Raw genomic sequence first — 16,212 nt, forward strand, 5'->3', positions numbered from 1 at the left:
GCTATAGTTTTTTTAAATTCAACTATAATAGACATAAAACCACAAATATTTTATGATTTTTAAGTAGTAAAATTGTAATTAATTGAAATGTAATTTTTAATAAAAAATATAAACTTATTCCTTTAAGTAATGTAATAACAATAAAAATCTATCTAAATAAATAGTTTCCCCCAAAATATTGTTCATGTTAATTAATGGTTTTGGAAATTTTGTTAGTTAGACAAATTTACAAAGTATCATTTAAAACAATTAACCTATTTTAAAAATAAATTGAAATATAAAAACCAAGTAATAATAATATAAATTGCAAAGTGTGAAACCATTGACAGAGTCCACAAAGACTTGAACTAACTATGACAATGTTTAAAAAAGTATTGGCATTGTGATGTTGTCATTGATGTCAACATGGTCATGGTGTTGCTTTTTATATGCTTTATGTCAACCTAATGATGTTACACTAGTATAAAATGACTAATTAGTTACTAAAAAAGCGACTAAAATTTGCATATAAATGACCATTTTTCAGTTGGTGACGAGTATTAGCTAATTTACAGTATCTTATAACGCGACCAACTTTTAGTCGTTTTTACCTTAGTCATTAATTGGTTGTCTCAATTTAATTGTCTAGTAATATATTTAAAAATTAATTTGGTCATTAATTGAGTCATTGATTTATCATTAATTGGCACAATTAAGGACCAAATATACAACAAAATATATTACTATATGATCCCCTGAGAAAACCAATTAATGACCAAAATGTTTGTCGTGTTGTAAGATACTGTAAATTAGTTACTAATAGTCAAATATATGAAAATTTTAGTCATCGTTTGAAACCAATTAATGACCAAAGAAATATGATAATATTTTGGTTGTGTTATAGGATACTGTAAATTAGCTACTAATATTTGTATATATGCAAAATTTAATAGTCATTTGTAATCACAAATTTATCATTTGCATTATTCATTTATCCTTTTTAGGTAGTTTCATATTCATTATATAAATGATTGATTTAATAGTCTATATTTATATCATTTACTTTCATTAATAATCATTATAAATGACTAATTTAGTCGTATATTCATTTTATTTGTGTTCATCATTAATCATTATAAACTACTAATTTAGGATCTTTAAATTGATTTTGTGTGTTCATTATTAATCAACATAAATCATTTGGTATGATTTTGCGACTAAATATAAAAAATGTCATACATTCTACATGTTCATCTAATATGAAAACGCAAAGTTGCATATGTTAATTATAATACTAAACAATATCAAGTGAACAATAAATAATTTCAACCACACGACTTATATTATATGAAATGTAAAAGAATTACCAATATGAGTTTACAACTTAATATGGTTGGACTACAATTTACACATGAAATGATGTTTCATCACTTCAAAACATTATCATTGTGTTTCCAATGCATTACAGGTGAATTCACCTACTTTGAAGACTTGACCATCAGTCTCTATGTGTGTGTCTTATGCAGGATATTGGCTCCAAGGATATCACGAGGCTGGTTCTCTTCTCTCTCTCTTTTTGTATTTGTCGTTTCAGTGTCATTGCTCTACTCTTTCTTCAATTCCTACTTCTTACCATCAATACTAAGTTCTTTTTCTAAAGAAAAAAATAAGATACAATGTAGAGTGTAATACATGAAAGACAATGAACATTAGAATATAAACTAAAGTAGACTATAGAGAATTTATTCAGCATATACCTCAACATCAGCAATGTCGAAGCCATTTTTCCCCATACAATCAAGAAACTAGAACAAGTTTTCTTCAGTTGGGCGATAGTGTCGACTATGTGGCCAAATGACCTATATAAAAAAAGAAAATAAAATGTCACCATATAAAACAACACCTTAGTAACTTAGTATTCAACCTTCAGAGAAATCTTAGGCACAATCATGCCAACTAAGTTACATGCTAAAAATCTCAAGCTATAGATAACTTGTGCAGATAAATAATCTGAGGTGTGATGTTTAATCTTTGTTGTTTTATCCACAACAACATTTCATGTTCTAATGCATGAACTTGGTCAAGAATATAAACAACACGTGCTTAATAACAACATAAAAGTAAACTTTTCTTATAGTCATGAAAATATTTTAACAAAAAATAGCTAAAATGATTCTAATCGATATCGTGTAATAGTAATTTCATCTTCAAGCTTTGACTGTTGTTTAAATGGATATGATAACAAGTATTTTCATAGTTAAAAGACAAAACAAAATCAAAAGAAATGTTCAAAATTCAATCAAACAATAAAGAGAGGATATCATGGAATGGACATTGCAATTATAAAAAAAGTGTTTACCTATCCACTGATGTCTTTTCTAGAATTTCTAAAACATTTTCTTTCCTAAAATAACCATGAGGTGAAATAATGACAAAATTAAAAACCATAGGAATCCCTACTAGAAATATTTCCAAAGTCGACGGCTCAGGTGTTTTAAGGATCTCTAACAACAAATGAATCATATCCAAGACATCCTCTACATTGTCTCCCCATCATTTTTCCAATCACATTTCCTGTAAACTACCCACAACAGAGTCAAGTAACAATCAATAGAAGGCATTGGCATTTGTTTTGATATTATATATATATATATATATATATATATATATATATATATATATATATATATAGATATAGATATATATATATATATAGATAGATATAATTTGAATCTAATTTGCTTTTGGAACATATTAATTCATATTTAAAGCCTTCCTAACATATTATAAGGTATCAGAGAAGGAGCGTGGGGAGACGATGGAACGATGGCGGTTTAGGGTTTTTCAGACCCTGCAACAGCAGACCTGCTCAGACCACGACACCTCTGCAACATTTTATCAACAACACTGGCAATAATAGACGACAACGAATAGAGTAGTCATCATGGATAACCTCCAGGGGGGACACGGTGCCTCCCCCCAACGATCAGGGAGAACCTCAGATTCAAACTGGAAATGATCAAACCACCAATCGAATAAAGCCGGTAAACCAGAACAATCAAGGAAAACACAAAAAGCCACAGGAAGAAGCGGAAACGAATCAGAATGCACAGACAGCTAACACAATAATGGATGAGGTTCCTAAAGCAACCTCGGCAACCTACAAACCTATTGCAATAGAAAGACCAAATATTGAACTACCAAGTCAAAGAATCAATACCCAAATCCAGTTCATGAAGGATCATGCATTAATCGGGAAATTTATCAGCTTCTGGCCCACAGAGAAAGCCCTGCACAATTGGATTGCAGCTAAATGGAAACCAAAAGGGCACATCACCCTGCATCTAGGACCAAAGGGCTTCTTCACGGTGGTCTTCAACTGTATAGAAGACCGGAATAGGGTAATCGATGGAGGGCCCTACTTCTTCAATGTTGTTGGTCTATACCTGAGAGACTGGATTGAGAGATTCAACCTAGACAAAGAGGATCTAAGCTAGGCACCAGTCCGGATTCGTCTTTACTCCCTTCCACTGGAATATTGGGATGAAGATTCACTGAGAGACATTGGAAATGGATTGGGGGAGTTCATTAAAATTGTGGAGGAGACAAAACTCAGAAGATATATGTCCTATGCCCACATTTGTGTCTATATGCATCTAAGCAAAGCTCTTCCGGATACGGTAAGTCTATATCATGATGATTTTGAGTGGATTCAGTCAATAGATTATGAACATGTTCCATTCAGATGCATAAAATGTCATGCCCATGGCCACCTCTTTCGTGATTGCCCGCTAAATGTGAAACCCCCAACTTATACCTCCTCAGAGAAACCTGATTCTAAAGGTTTCACCAAGGTAAACAATCGCAAAAAGAACCACAAAAAACCTGCATCAAACCCTAAAAATCCTTCCGCCAATACCTCAATGCCATCCACCAGTAACAGCTTTGACATTTTAGCTCAACCTGCTCTAACAGACCCTAAGTCCCCCTTTCCCTCCAAAGAGACTCTCAAGTTAACCTCTAAAGTCAACCCCACAGGCTCAGGGTAAATTCAAAAGCCCTAGCAATCCAAAGATCTTACCACCTCCACGCCTAGTATGACTCCGATCTGGAAACCTCATGGCATGGATATTGACATTTTTCAGCAAGAGACCACCACTTCAACAGACTTCATGGTGGAAAGCAGTGAGGCCAAGCACATGGAAGAAGAGCCTGAAAGTATAGACATAGGAGATCTAGACATATTTGGCCTAGAGCAAGCTTGTAGGAAAAAATAATTTGACAAAATCCCAGAAAGATAGCTAGAAAACTTGGAAGTTATTCTTTCCAGAGCACATCAGCAAAGATCTCTAGGTATCCAACCTGGAAGTCAATGGGATGGAAAAAATATTCCTAAAGACACTAAGAAATGAGGGAGAAAGATAGACCTCCAAAGAACCATCCGCATTGGGGAAATGCTGGTGGAATCAGGAAGATATTCCAAGCTTACAAAGTACTACAGTCCCCTACCCAATACTAAAATATGAAGCTCACATCTTGGAATATAAGAGGGCTAAACAGCCCTGGGAAATACAGAATGATCAAAAACATGATTCAGCAGGAGAAACCTCAAATTTTCTTCATGTAAGAAACAAAATGTAATTCTACCACACTTGGCCAAACTCTTGCCAAAGCATGGCCAGGCAGTCAAACAGTAGCAGTGGATGCCTTAGGAGCATCAGGAGGACTAGCAATAGCCTGGGATGAGCGAGCTATCACGCTTACTAACATCCATGCGAGTCATCATTTCATTCAAGCCACTTTCCATATAATAGGGACAAATGTGCATGGTCACCTCACCAATGTCTACTTCCCCCAGGAAGCAGTGAATAAGATAGCCATTCTGAATACATTAACTCTGATCAACTCCACCAGAATACATTCGCTTTGGATAACAGGAGGAGACTTCAATATGATTACTAAACTAGAAGAAAAAAGCAGAGGCAGGAACAAACTGGACAGTGATAGTACCCATTTAAGGAATTTCATACAAAACAACTGGCTTATTGATATGCCATTCAATAATGGTATCTACACATGGAACAATAGAAGAACTGGTACCCAGCAAATCGCCTTCCGACTGGACAGATTTCTGCTTTCAGACAATGCCATTCATCTTGGAGGAGATCTTTCAGCCTCGATCTTACCTCTTTCTGGCTCAGATCATTGGCCTATTTCGCTCCAATGGCAAAGACCCAGGAATAACACTCGAAGACCTTTTCGCTTTGAAGCCTTCTAGCTGATGCATCCAGACTTCAACAATCTGATACATACAGCTTGGAAATGCTTCAGTCCCCCGGAAGGTTCAAAAATGTATCAATTCCAACAAAAACTCAAACATCTCAAAAAGAACATCAAGCAATGGAATCAACTGACCTTTGGCAATATCTTTCGAGCTCAGAATGCTCTAGCTCAGGAAATGAAAAGACTCCAGCAGACAATAATTACTGAAGGAAGAACTAAAGCCCTCTCAGAGCAAGAAAAGCTCCTTCAGATTCAAATAGCAGAAAGAGAAAAGCAAGAGGAGATACTCTGGAAACAAAAATCTAGAGTCAGATGGCTTAAGGAGGGAGAGCGAAATACAAAAAAATTTCACTGCACCACTATACAGCGAAGAATGCACAACAATATCACTCATATTCAGAATCAGCAAGGAGTATGCTTGGAAAACCATGAGGACATAGAACAAGAGCTTCTTACATATTTCAAACAAGTGCATCAAGAAACACAAGTCAACCGACAGCTATCTATAGAGAAGATTATACAGAACATTCTGAGAATTATAACAGAAGAACACAATTAGCTTCTCCTTCGTCCAATCTCTCTACAGGAAGTCGATTCTGCTATGCGACAACTCAAGGAAGGAAAGGCACTTGGTCCAGATGGATTTACCTCAAACTTCTTTCATAACTTCTGGGATCTCATTAAAGAGGAGGTCTGGCAGGTAGTTGAAGAATCCCGGACTATACGCTGGATGCTTCCCTCTCTGAACGCGACTTTTATTGCCCTTATCCCCAAAGAAGAGAAATCTCTAACTCCAGACAAATTCAGGCCTATCGCTCTCTGTAATGTCATATACAAAATCATATCTAAAGTTATCGCCTCAAGCCTAAAGCCACTGCTACCTATTCTCATCTCACCAGAACAATCGGGATATGTGGAAGGGAGGCAAATCACAGATGGCATCATTCTCACCCATGAGATCATACACTCCTTGAAGCAGCTCAAAAAAGTAGGTATGCTCCTTAAAATTGACCTTTCAAAAGCTTTCGATAAGTTAAGTTGGACTTTCATTCAAAAGATGTTGATCGCCTTTGGCTTCTCCCCTCCATGGGTTAGATGGGTTATGAGTCTTATATCCTCTACTCTTTTCTCCATTCTGGTCAATGGCATACCTTCCACCCCCTTTCATCCCTCTAGAGGCATCCGACAAGGAGATCCTCTTTCCCCCTTTCTTTTTGTCTTAATGGCGGAAGGGCTAGGCAGAAGTATCAAAAACGCTCTTCAATCATAGCAGCTCAGAGGTATTTCCTTCCCCAATACCCCTGCTTTTACCTACCAACAATTTGTGGATGATAACATGTTGTTTGGACATCCCTCAGTTCAAGAAGCCCTTAAAATAAAATCCCTTCTGAATGAGTTCTCTGAAGCCTCTGGTGCCAACATTAATAATGTTAAATCCCAAATCTTTTTCTTTCATACCCCTTCCATCACTCAATCTTCTATAGCCCGCATTTTTGGATTCTCGATTGCCTCTCTCCCTTCTAAATATCTGGGTGCACCCATGACTGACTCTGCATTAAAGCACTCCTCCTGGCAATTTCTCCTAGAAAAATTGGAAGCTCGCCTTTCATCCTGGACTTATAGAGCCCTCAATATGGCCAGTCATCTAGTATTAGTCAAAGCTATCCTGCAATCCATGCCTCTTTATCTATTCTCTGTTTTGGCAGCACCAAAATGGGTGCTTAAGAAAATCAAAAATCTACAATGAAATTTTTTATGGGGATCCTCAGGACAAAATAGAAAATGGGCACTGGTCAAGTGGGCTACAGTTTGCCTTCCAAAAATTTCTGAGGGCACTGGGCTCCGAGATCCTCAACACAGCAATGCAGTCATGGGAGCAAGATTATGGTGGAAATGGATTTCTTCTCTGCACACACCCTGGGCCATCCTCTGGACTGCCAAATATGCAAACAAACAACCGACAGATGAGTTAATTCGACTCACAGAAGTGGGAAAAGGTTCCTTAATTTGGAATGCGACTAGTCAGCACAAAGCTATAATCCAACAGCATAGTTTCTGGGAAATAAGGGATGGCAACAATGCATGTTTTTGGGATGACTCTTGGCAGCAGAGACCCAAACTGAGCAACCTGATCAGACCTCACCAAACACAGGAATGGGAAGAGCATCAGATGGATAAAGTTAGCTAGCATTGGATGCCTACTCTCAATTAGGGATACAGACAATGGATAAGCACGGCTCACATCATCAGGCAAGGAACAGAGTCTATTCATAAGAATTTGGAGACAGAGCTTATCAATAGGAAAATTCATTTTTCTGACAAGAAGGACATAATACGATGGGGCTATAATGCACGTGGAACTTTTACCACTCAAGAGGCATACAAACTAATAATTGGCAATCAAACAGTCAAGGATCCTCTCTGGGACAAAGTATGGTCCCCCAACATTTGGCCCAAAGTTTCTACTTTCCTTTGGTTGTTATGTCAAAAAAAAATACTCACTTGGGACAATCTAAGGAAAAAAAGTTTCCATGGGCCCTCCATATGCCCTAACTGTAAACAACAGGAAGAAACCATCCAACACCTCATGAACTCTTGCAATTTGGCAAATAGACTTTGGGAAAAAGCAAGTTTTAGATGCCAAAAAGAAGGAAGAATTAAAGAGGATATTACCAACACCATTCGTAGCTGGGCAATCAATCCATACAAGAGCAAACTATTAAACTCTTTGTGGAAAATCATCCCAGGTCTTCTTATGTGGTCTATATGGAAAGAAAGGAACCGCCACATCTTCAAAGATCAATGTACACCATTAGAAGTCCTATGGAGCAGCTTTTGCAACAACCTTCAGGAAACTTTAATGCTCTAAACTTGGAATGAAGAGGACTTTCCTTCCCTTCCACAGGAGCAGAATATATGGACAAATTGGAATCTTTGGATGAACCAGGTACAAGAAAAACATAGTAAATCCTCTTTACATCACAATATTCCAAACAAATGGATCCCTCCACCACATAATATGATACAATTAAACTTCGATGGGGCCTCCAAAGGTAACCCAGGTAGAGCAGGATATGGAGGAATATTCAGGGATCACAAAGGCAAACCTCTTTTAATTTTCCTGGGCTCAATTGGATGGGATACGAACAATTCTGCAGAGCTAGAGGGGCTATGGCAAGGGCTTCTTTTAGCTCAACGACACAGCTTCTTCCCCTTAGTAATCGAAGGCGACTCTCAGATTCTTATTAATATGGCTAATCAGATCCTGTAGGGGACCCCGGCATACAAAGTGGTCAGCAGTTGGAGATTGGCAGAAAGATTAGAGCTCATAGAACAATGGCTCACCACTAACAGAGCAGTCACTTTCAAACACATCAGAAGAGAAGGCAACAAAGTGGCTGATCTCCTGGAAAATTTGGGGGTGGACAGTGATCGAACTCTACATACAAGTTTGCTCAACATAATCACCAATGCTTCCCAGCTACAGGAATATAATGAACTGGTACAAAGCGAAGAGGAACACCCGAATGCGGGTGATTAAATTAACGTTAATGCATATTAGACAGAAGAATAGCAGACGACCAGACCACATGGCCACCCACGTCCCCTTCCATGCCAATTTATGGCAAGCCACAGTCGACCTACAGGCACCATTACTTTGGTGCTCAAGTCGAGGAATTCGCAGCAGGCATTAGGCCATGGCTTTCGCAAGCCATAATCCATTCATCCCATCCCTACTAAACTTCTCTTGTGCCCTTCATGCTACGGAGCCGAGCTCACGCACAATTACAGGGAGGCACTGTTGGATTCTCAGCTGTATTGATTTGGGGAATGGCTTCCATTTCTCCCAAACCACTCACTGTTCTCTGAATTCCGCCCAAAATTCCTCTACATCTCTCGTGAAGAGCCTCATCAATTCCAGAGTAAACTTTGCCTCCCCTACTACAATCATTGATAACAACATAGTCATTTTGGGCCAGACCAACAACCGTCAACTAGCCATGTCACATACTCGCCATCGAATGTGTAGCAGAAGAGGTGGTAGTCATGGCAAAAGCATTCACCTCCCCTGGACGCCCACCCGTAAACCAACAACTCCTTCCTCATTCCCTTCTACTATTCATTCTAAAGGTCATTTCTCTGGCAGACACCCTGACACGCGCAGTGGTAGAGGTTGGGCAGAGGCCCATGGTGCCAGAAGAATGAATGATGCTACCCAAATTTCCAACCTCCCTACCCCCCTTCACCCCTTTCACCACACCACCCAATTTTTCTTTCATAGTACATTGCATCGTCTCAATATTATTGCCACTATCACAGTGACCTTCAATGAAGAAATTAGTTAGCAGGATGAGTAGGATGCTCAGACCCGCAATCCTGGACCAGAGAAAGGGAACAACAGCAAGCAACAGAAGGTAGATAAGATGAACAAGGATGGTCGTGAACTAGAGAAAGGAAACAACAGCAAGCAGCAGATGGCAGAGAATACGAGCAAGGCTGGTCATGATAGCATTCTGCATGGTGAGGATATGGCTTGAGGCAAGCATGCAATCGAAGGCAAGTCGGGTGGCACGTAAGTAGTTGGTGGCATCCCAGGTAGCACATCAGGGAAGCATGCAGTCGAGGGCAGTTCAGCCGGCTCGCAAGAAGTCGGTGGCATCCCGCACGGCACGTTAGTAGAGGATGATGACTGGTATGAGTACGCGTGTCGCATTGTAGAGGAGCCTCCACTAGACGATACCTAGGGGGTCCAAACAGATTGGTGGTCAAGTTTCCAGGTTTCGATTCGCCACTCTCTTGTTGTTTCCTAGGTTTGTTTCATGGGGTTTTTTCTCTACTGTTTTCGCAAACCATGTAGCTTGTTTTGATTAGTTTTGATTTAGCACCCCTATGTGGGCCTATTTAGGATAAGAATTGAGACCCCTGCATGGGCATTTTACAATGGGTTCACTCGGATTGGTTTCCCCTTGGTGGGCAGTCGAGTTTTGTCTTCTTGATTAAATTTTGACATAACTGTGTTCAGCATCGCAGAGGCCGGAGCCTCGCTGTATTTTTTAATTTTGTTTTTATCAATATAATAGTATTACTTAGGAAAAACAACATATTATAAGGTATCAATCAAGTAGGACATCAAAAAAATTGACCTCAATGAGGTCCTCAAACAATTTCTACAATATCAATATTTTTCTTGCTATGATATCTTGGGTAGAAAAAATAACAAATCTACAAAAGAAAAATCTATATATTACTTATATTCAAACTTTTTATACAGTGTATTCTTAGTTATATTTTTAAGATGTTCCTCTACCTTTACCAAAGCGAACTATGGCTTGGTTAAACTATGTTAAACTATGTATCCTTTCATTCAACATCAATTTCTGCAAGATAAATTTCACACATTATTCTTTCCCATTTCTCAACATGCTACATATAACGAATAGAAATTCACATAAAACCAAGATAAAGCCCTTTTCTAACAAAAACAAACAAACAAATAGTGGCTCTAATAAAACTTCGTTCCAATATTAGCAAATGAAAAGAGATCGGACCATTTTTGTTGCTTGACTTTGCCTACTTTTTTTATGAAAGTGTTCAAGCTTCAGGAATCAACAAATGTGAGGGAAGTTGTAAATGTGAAAAAAATTATGTTTACCTTTGTATACTTCTTAAAAATGATGTGAATGGTGCCATTTTCGGATGTGGTAAATCTCATAATAAGAAATGGCCACATTGGATGCAAAGATTAAATATAAAAACTCATGGACATGACATGTATTCTAATAAATTGCATTGCAATGACTATCATGGGCCTCCAATGGTTATAGGTCCTTAGTATGTTAGTCTTGATGATGAAAGAGAGATGGAAACGATAATTATGGGTGGTCCTAGTTTTTATGGTGGATATCTTCAAACCAAGGTCGTCATCTTAATGAACCTAGGTTCTGACATGGTAAACTTGAATCTGGTCCTCACCCTGTTTCATTCCATCTTACTTTGTCGAGAATCAAGAGGACATAATGGTCCTTGAGCTTATAATAGGGTTGGTTTTGAGGTCATATATAAAGCTTATCCAAAGCAAATGGATTTTTGGGCTCCAAAAGATATGGATAATTTAAATGATAAAAATCATATTTGTTTCCCAAGATTCAAATGTAGGGATACCTTTTGCGGATTTTACTAATAGATAGAATGAGAGAAATAATCCATGAGGAGTATCTATTGGTCATTGTGATTAGGGAAATACTCGGAGATAATAAGGCTATTGAGTTTCAAATAAAAGATGGTGTTGATTCTTGTAGCTCCTTAGCTACTGGTAGTTTGAATTAAACAATGAAAAATACATTTTTGGTGTTTACACATAGAATCTTTCATTTCTAGAGGATCAAGTTCTAGTTGGATAGGAAAACAATAGGAAGTTAGTGCCCATACAAAGATGAAAAAAAAAAAATTCCAGGCATGATGATAATAAGTTCCATGGAGAGGATATACACTATGGAGACATTGGGGCATCTAATTAGAAAGTAGATACCATAAGGAGGAATCATTGCATAATAGAAAAGGCACGTGAGCTTATTAAAATTTGTGCCATCCAACAACCATCATGTGACTGATACAAATAGAGATGTGGAAGATCCAAGTATCAACCTCAACTTTTCAACAAATAAATATGTCAGGTTTTGACTCTCCCTTTCAACAAATACTTCCAAGCATATTTGTTTTGAACTTCAAAAGGATTCTAAACTAATAGTTCTAAGTGACTCAGAGGAAGAAAATGTGGATGATGAAAACATTGGTTACTCTCTTGTTTTGGATTTTTCTAGTTTGGATACTTTGGGTGAATATATATAGTGCCATTCAATTCTTGTGAAGCTTTGCAGGAGGCATCACAATTTGATTGTAATGACATTAACTTACCATAATAATTGTAAAGAACAATCTCATTTCAAACTAATTTTAATTTACAATCATATGCTAATGGTGTCTGATGCATTGCAAGTAAAATAGAAAATTTCTTAATTTGATGCTTGAGTAAAACTATACATGCATTGGTACTCTATTTACCTTCTAAATTTATTATTTATTCCTCTTCTAACAATTTTTTAGTAACAAGTTGTAGATGTTCATCAAGGGCTCCAACTTCATGCAACCTTTTCACATCTCCTAGAATCTGAACCATTTGAGTTGTGCCTCAAAAGTAGTCTTGACAAAAGAAATCAGTCTCAAGGTCTTAAGAAGTTTTCATAAAAAAATAAATTAAAACAAGAAACTATTTCAATACAAGGCTGAAGTCTTCAAAACAAAAGAATTGCTCATATAGCAGAAATTTTTAGGACATTTTATTAACACTATTCACAAAAGTAATGTGAAGAAAATCCCCACTTAATAAAGAGAGTTGAGAGTCTTGATAACCTTAATCACAAAGGAAATAAAGGAGAGTTCTATTCCTCTACATTTTAGCTTTAAATTCATGTCCAACAAGTGTGTATGTTAATAAGAAAGAACAAAAAATATCATATAGAATAAGTAAATTAGATCGAATTGCACTAGTTCTTTACTTAAGCTATTAACTTTGATGAAAGACATTGGCTCCATTTTTACAATAAAAGATCGTTACACCACACTCATCATAAAATATTTACTTCATTCTTCTCACTTAAGAAAGTAGCATTTTCCATCACCTTCATGCACTTAAGTAAAAACTGCACACTCTCAGCCATTTTAGTTGTTATGGATGATTTGAGAAGAACATTTGAGCCTCATTCCTCCAAAGCCTCCTGAACACAAACATTGGTAGGGATTTTATAAATTGAAAATGTTTTATATGCGTAATCATCTCAGCTTATCCATTAAAAACCTCCATCATGGTATCCAAGAAAAAGTCAAACATTAGTTCAAAAACATGTAATGTAGAAGACAATGTTATTAAATAAACATAGAATCTGTAAACAATCTTCCTACATTTTATTTCATATTAATGAGAATTCTCTACATAAATTTTTCCTTGAAGGATCTCACCAAGTAGACAAAAGTCACACGTAAACACCAAACTGCGGAGATGCTTCCAAAACACCCTCCTTTTTAGTATTATTAAAAATCAATGTGAGACACTCAAAGCAGAGCACTTGCCCTTTGATTCCTTTCATAACTTCAATAACAAGTCATTTGAGTGGCCTGTTTGGCATATTTTTGTTGTTTTTCCTGGGATTATGACTTTCTACAATAAGTTTCAAGGGGGCATTTATGTTTTTAAAATGAACTTTGGGCATTTATCCTTGTCCTCCACTTTATCTTCACAAGTTGTGATCAAGTGATCTTCCTTCATCACAAATTTACCTAGCTGAGAAGTTACTTGTCTTCCTTCATCAATGACCCAAACAACAAGTGATTTTCCACGTATATAATCACCAGCAACAAAATCACCATCAATACTCATTGAAAAATCACCAAAGTTGGATTTGAAATTTGACATATTATCCCTTCCCATATCAAGCTTCTTTGTAATAATCTATCAAACCAAATACAAAACTAAAATTAGAGTGAGGAGGTAAATGGAGGAATTCCATAAAATATGGTGTGTATGTCAAGTATATTTTAGACATAGTATATACACGTTGAAAATATGTGTATTCAATTTTATGGATTGATAATGATGCAACATCACTGAATTACTCAATTTTCTGAAGAAGAAAACATAGACTAGCAACAACTATTGTCAGCTAAATTTAGATTGGACCTAAATCATTAGATTGTGCATTTTCAAGAAAAAATAACAAACTAATTTTATTAAAAAATCATTAAATTGTTCTTATCAATCAAAATTTAAAGTTCTTATCACCTTAGCAGTAGCTTCGTTGCTTAGAAAATTATAGCTTACCTGTTCTCGTCCAAGAAATCCCATTTATAAGAAAACAAGTTATGCTTCTATAATCTCCTTTGTTCCCTCCATCTCTTTCAACTAGAACTTTCCACTCTCATCATTTTCCCATTTGACCTTGATCAATTCAATCCCTTTAACATTTCCATTTTCATCAGCTATAAACCTTTTTTTCAGCCCTTCATATGACCTAGGATCTTTACTGAACTTGGTAATAGCTTCCTAGTGGCCATAATCTACTCGGAAAAACTTAGGACATTGCCAAAAAAGTGAACAAAGACCCATAATCATGGAATTATAGAAGGGTACAACATGCTATAAAATAATAGATAGCTAATTTTTATTTATATGAAGATGAACAAAGACAAACGTGAGGCCAAGGATTACCAGGAGCACGAGAATTGGGGTGTTGTGGAAGGAGCTCCAAATTCACAAAATTGTTGCATCCATGTCTTATGGTTTCTTCTATACAATCAATTCTAGTGTCTCCTCCTCCAATGATAACCACCCTTCTCCCTTTTGTAGAAATAAACTTTCCATCTTGCAATCCACTGTCCAACAAACTCTTGGTATTTGAATGAAGGAATTCCATAGCAAAATATATTCCCATTAATTCACAACCAGGAATAGGAATATCCCTGCAATATATATATATATATATATTACACTATACAATAAAGACCTCAACTCCTATGGGAAAAATATGATTGAAATCAAATATAGAAGTGTACCTTGGTTTTTTTGCACCACATGTCCAAAGAAGAGCATCATTTTTAGCATGAAGCTTCTCCACACAGAAAAGAGAGTCAACTCTAACATTTGCATTGACAACAAAACTAACACTTTCCTCTTCCATCAGACCAACACGTGGTTGAACAACATCAATTTTATATGTTTCCATATTAGGAACTCCATTCATCATCAGACCTCCAATTCGATCAACACCTTCATAAACAATGATAGAGTTCCTAGCTTTATTAAGTTGATCAGTAGCAACGAAACCAACTGGCCCATTGCCAACTATAGAAACTTTCTTCCTACACCCAACAACCAATCCATATCAAGATTTAGTTCACCATGTCATAGACAACAAACAATTTATTTTCAAAATGATAAGAATCATAAGAATGGAATTAATAATTATAAATGAAAGATACATATCGTGTCCTCTTCACAAGTGGACATAAAACCATCCAACCTTCTTCAAAATATTTATCAATGATAACATATTAAATAATTTTAATAGGTACTATATTTTCAATGATTCCTAGTACATATTCACCTTCACATGGGGCATGACTTACACATCCACTGAATTCAGGAAAATTATTATTTCCAGTAGCCAGTCAAATGCTTTTCACCAATGCCCTTAGTGTAGTAATTTATTCCACTCAGGTATTTTGTTCCCAAGCGGACATCTAATGTTCTCCTACATGGATGAAAATGTTTCACATGTTCAGAATACATAGAAGTGTACAATCTAACAAAACAAAAAAATAGAGGAACAAGGAATGTAATTAAGAAGCTTTGCATTCTACAAAAAGGAAAATATTCATATAGTGAATATAACATATGAATTTTGAAGTGTATAACTACATTATTTTTCACTTTATATTTTATTAAATAATTAGCGGCAAATAAATCATGTCTGGACTATAAAATGACGACAAAAGGAGGTTCCACAATTCATACAACTAGTTGTTTTTGTCATTAGTAGTGCCCCTGACTTGTTTTCCTCAACCACTTATTTCCAATCATTTATTTGTGGTGAAACATATTTATATGAAATGCTCCCATTCTCATACATTAGAAAACCATGGTGCTTAACCACATTATCTATTTTTTCAAGTCTCTCTGGGACCACTTTCCGTTCACTTTGCTGCAAACTAGATAGAAATGTTAGCCCCATGACCAAGCCATCACACTCAACATTTATACAACTTAATATTTAATGACATTGTCAAATGAAAGAATCAAGTATTTTATATAGTGGAGTTAATATTTGATGATGATATACATGTTGTACATTTGAAATTAAAAATAAAGAAAAAAATGAGTTGAACTACATGAAAATA

The 16,212-nt window shown here is 36.3% G+C and overlaps 1 protein-coding gene across 1 annotated transcript; it reads right to left on the bottom strand.

Moving 5' to 3' along the window:
• Nucleotides 1-13,501: 13,501 nt before the first annotated feature.
• Nucleotides 13,502-16,046, bottom strand: LOC149208563 (glutamate synthase [NADH], amyloplastic-like). The gene is made up of 4 exons (XM_089398380.1): nt 15,943-16,046; nt 14,869-15,174; nt 14,508-14,775; nt 13,502-13,768 (listed from the first exon to the last, which is right to left on the bottom strand). Exons 1-4 carry the CDS (start codon nt 16,044-16,046, stop codon nt 13,502-13,504), a joined length of 945 nt encoding a protein of 314 aa, XP_089254506.1.
• Between the last annotated feature and the right edge of the window lie 166 nt (nt 16,047-16,212).

Source organism: Pinus tabuliformis, chromosome 1_2, assembly GCF_031772625.1.
Source record: "Pinus tabuliformis cultivar Carrire ecotype Pingquan chromosome 1_2, CPIR1, whole genome shotgun sequence".
In the NCBI taxonomy this organism is placed as follows: domain Eukaryota; kingdom Viridiplantae; phylum Streptophyta; class Pinopsida; order Pinales; family Pinaceae; genus Pinus; species Pinus tabuliformis.

Coding starts and splice junctions, on each gene's coding strand:
- LOC149208563 (XM_089398380.1), bottom strand. CDS start 16,046: ATGGGGCTAACATTTCTATCTAGTTTGCAGCAAAGTGAACGGAAAGTG. Junction 15,175..15,942: donor AAGCACCATGGTTTTCTAAT/GTATGAGAATGG, acceptor TGTTGGGTGTAG/GAAGAAAGTTTCTATAGTTG. Junction 13,769..14,507: donor CTGGTAATCCTTGGCCTCAC/GTTTGTCTTTGT, acceptor TTGGTTTGATAG/ATTATTACAAAGAAGCTTGA.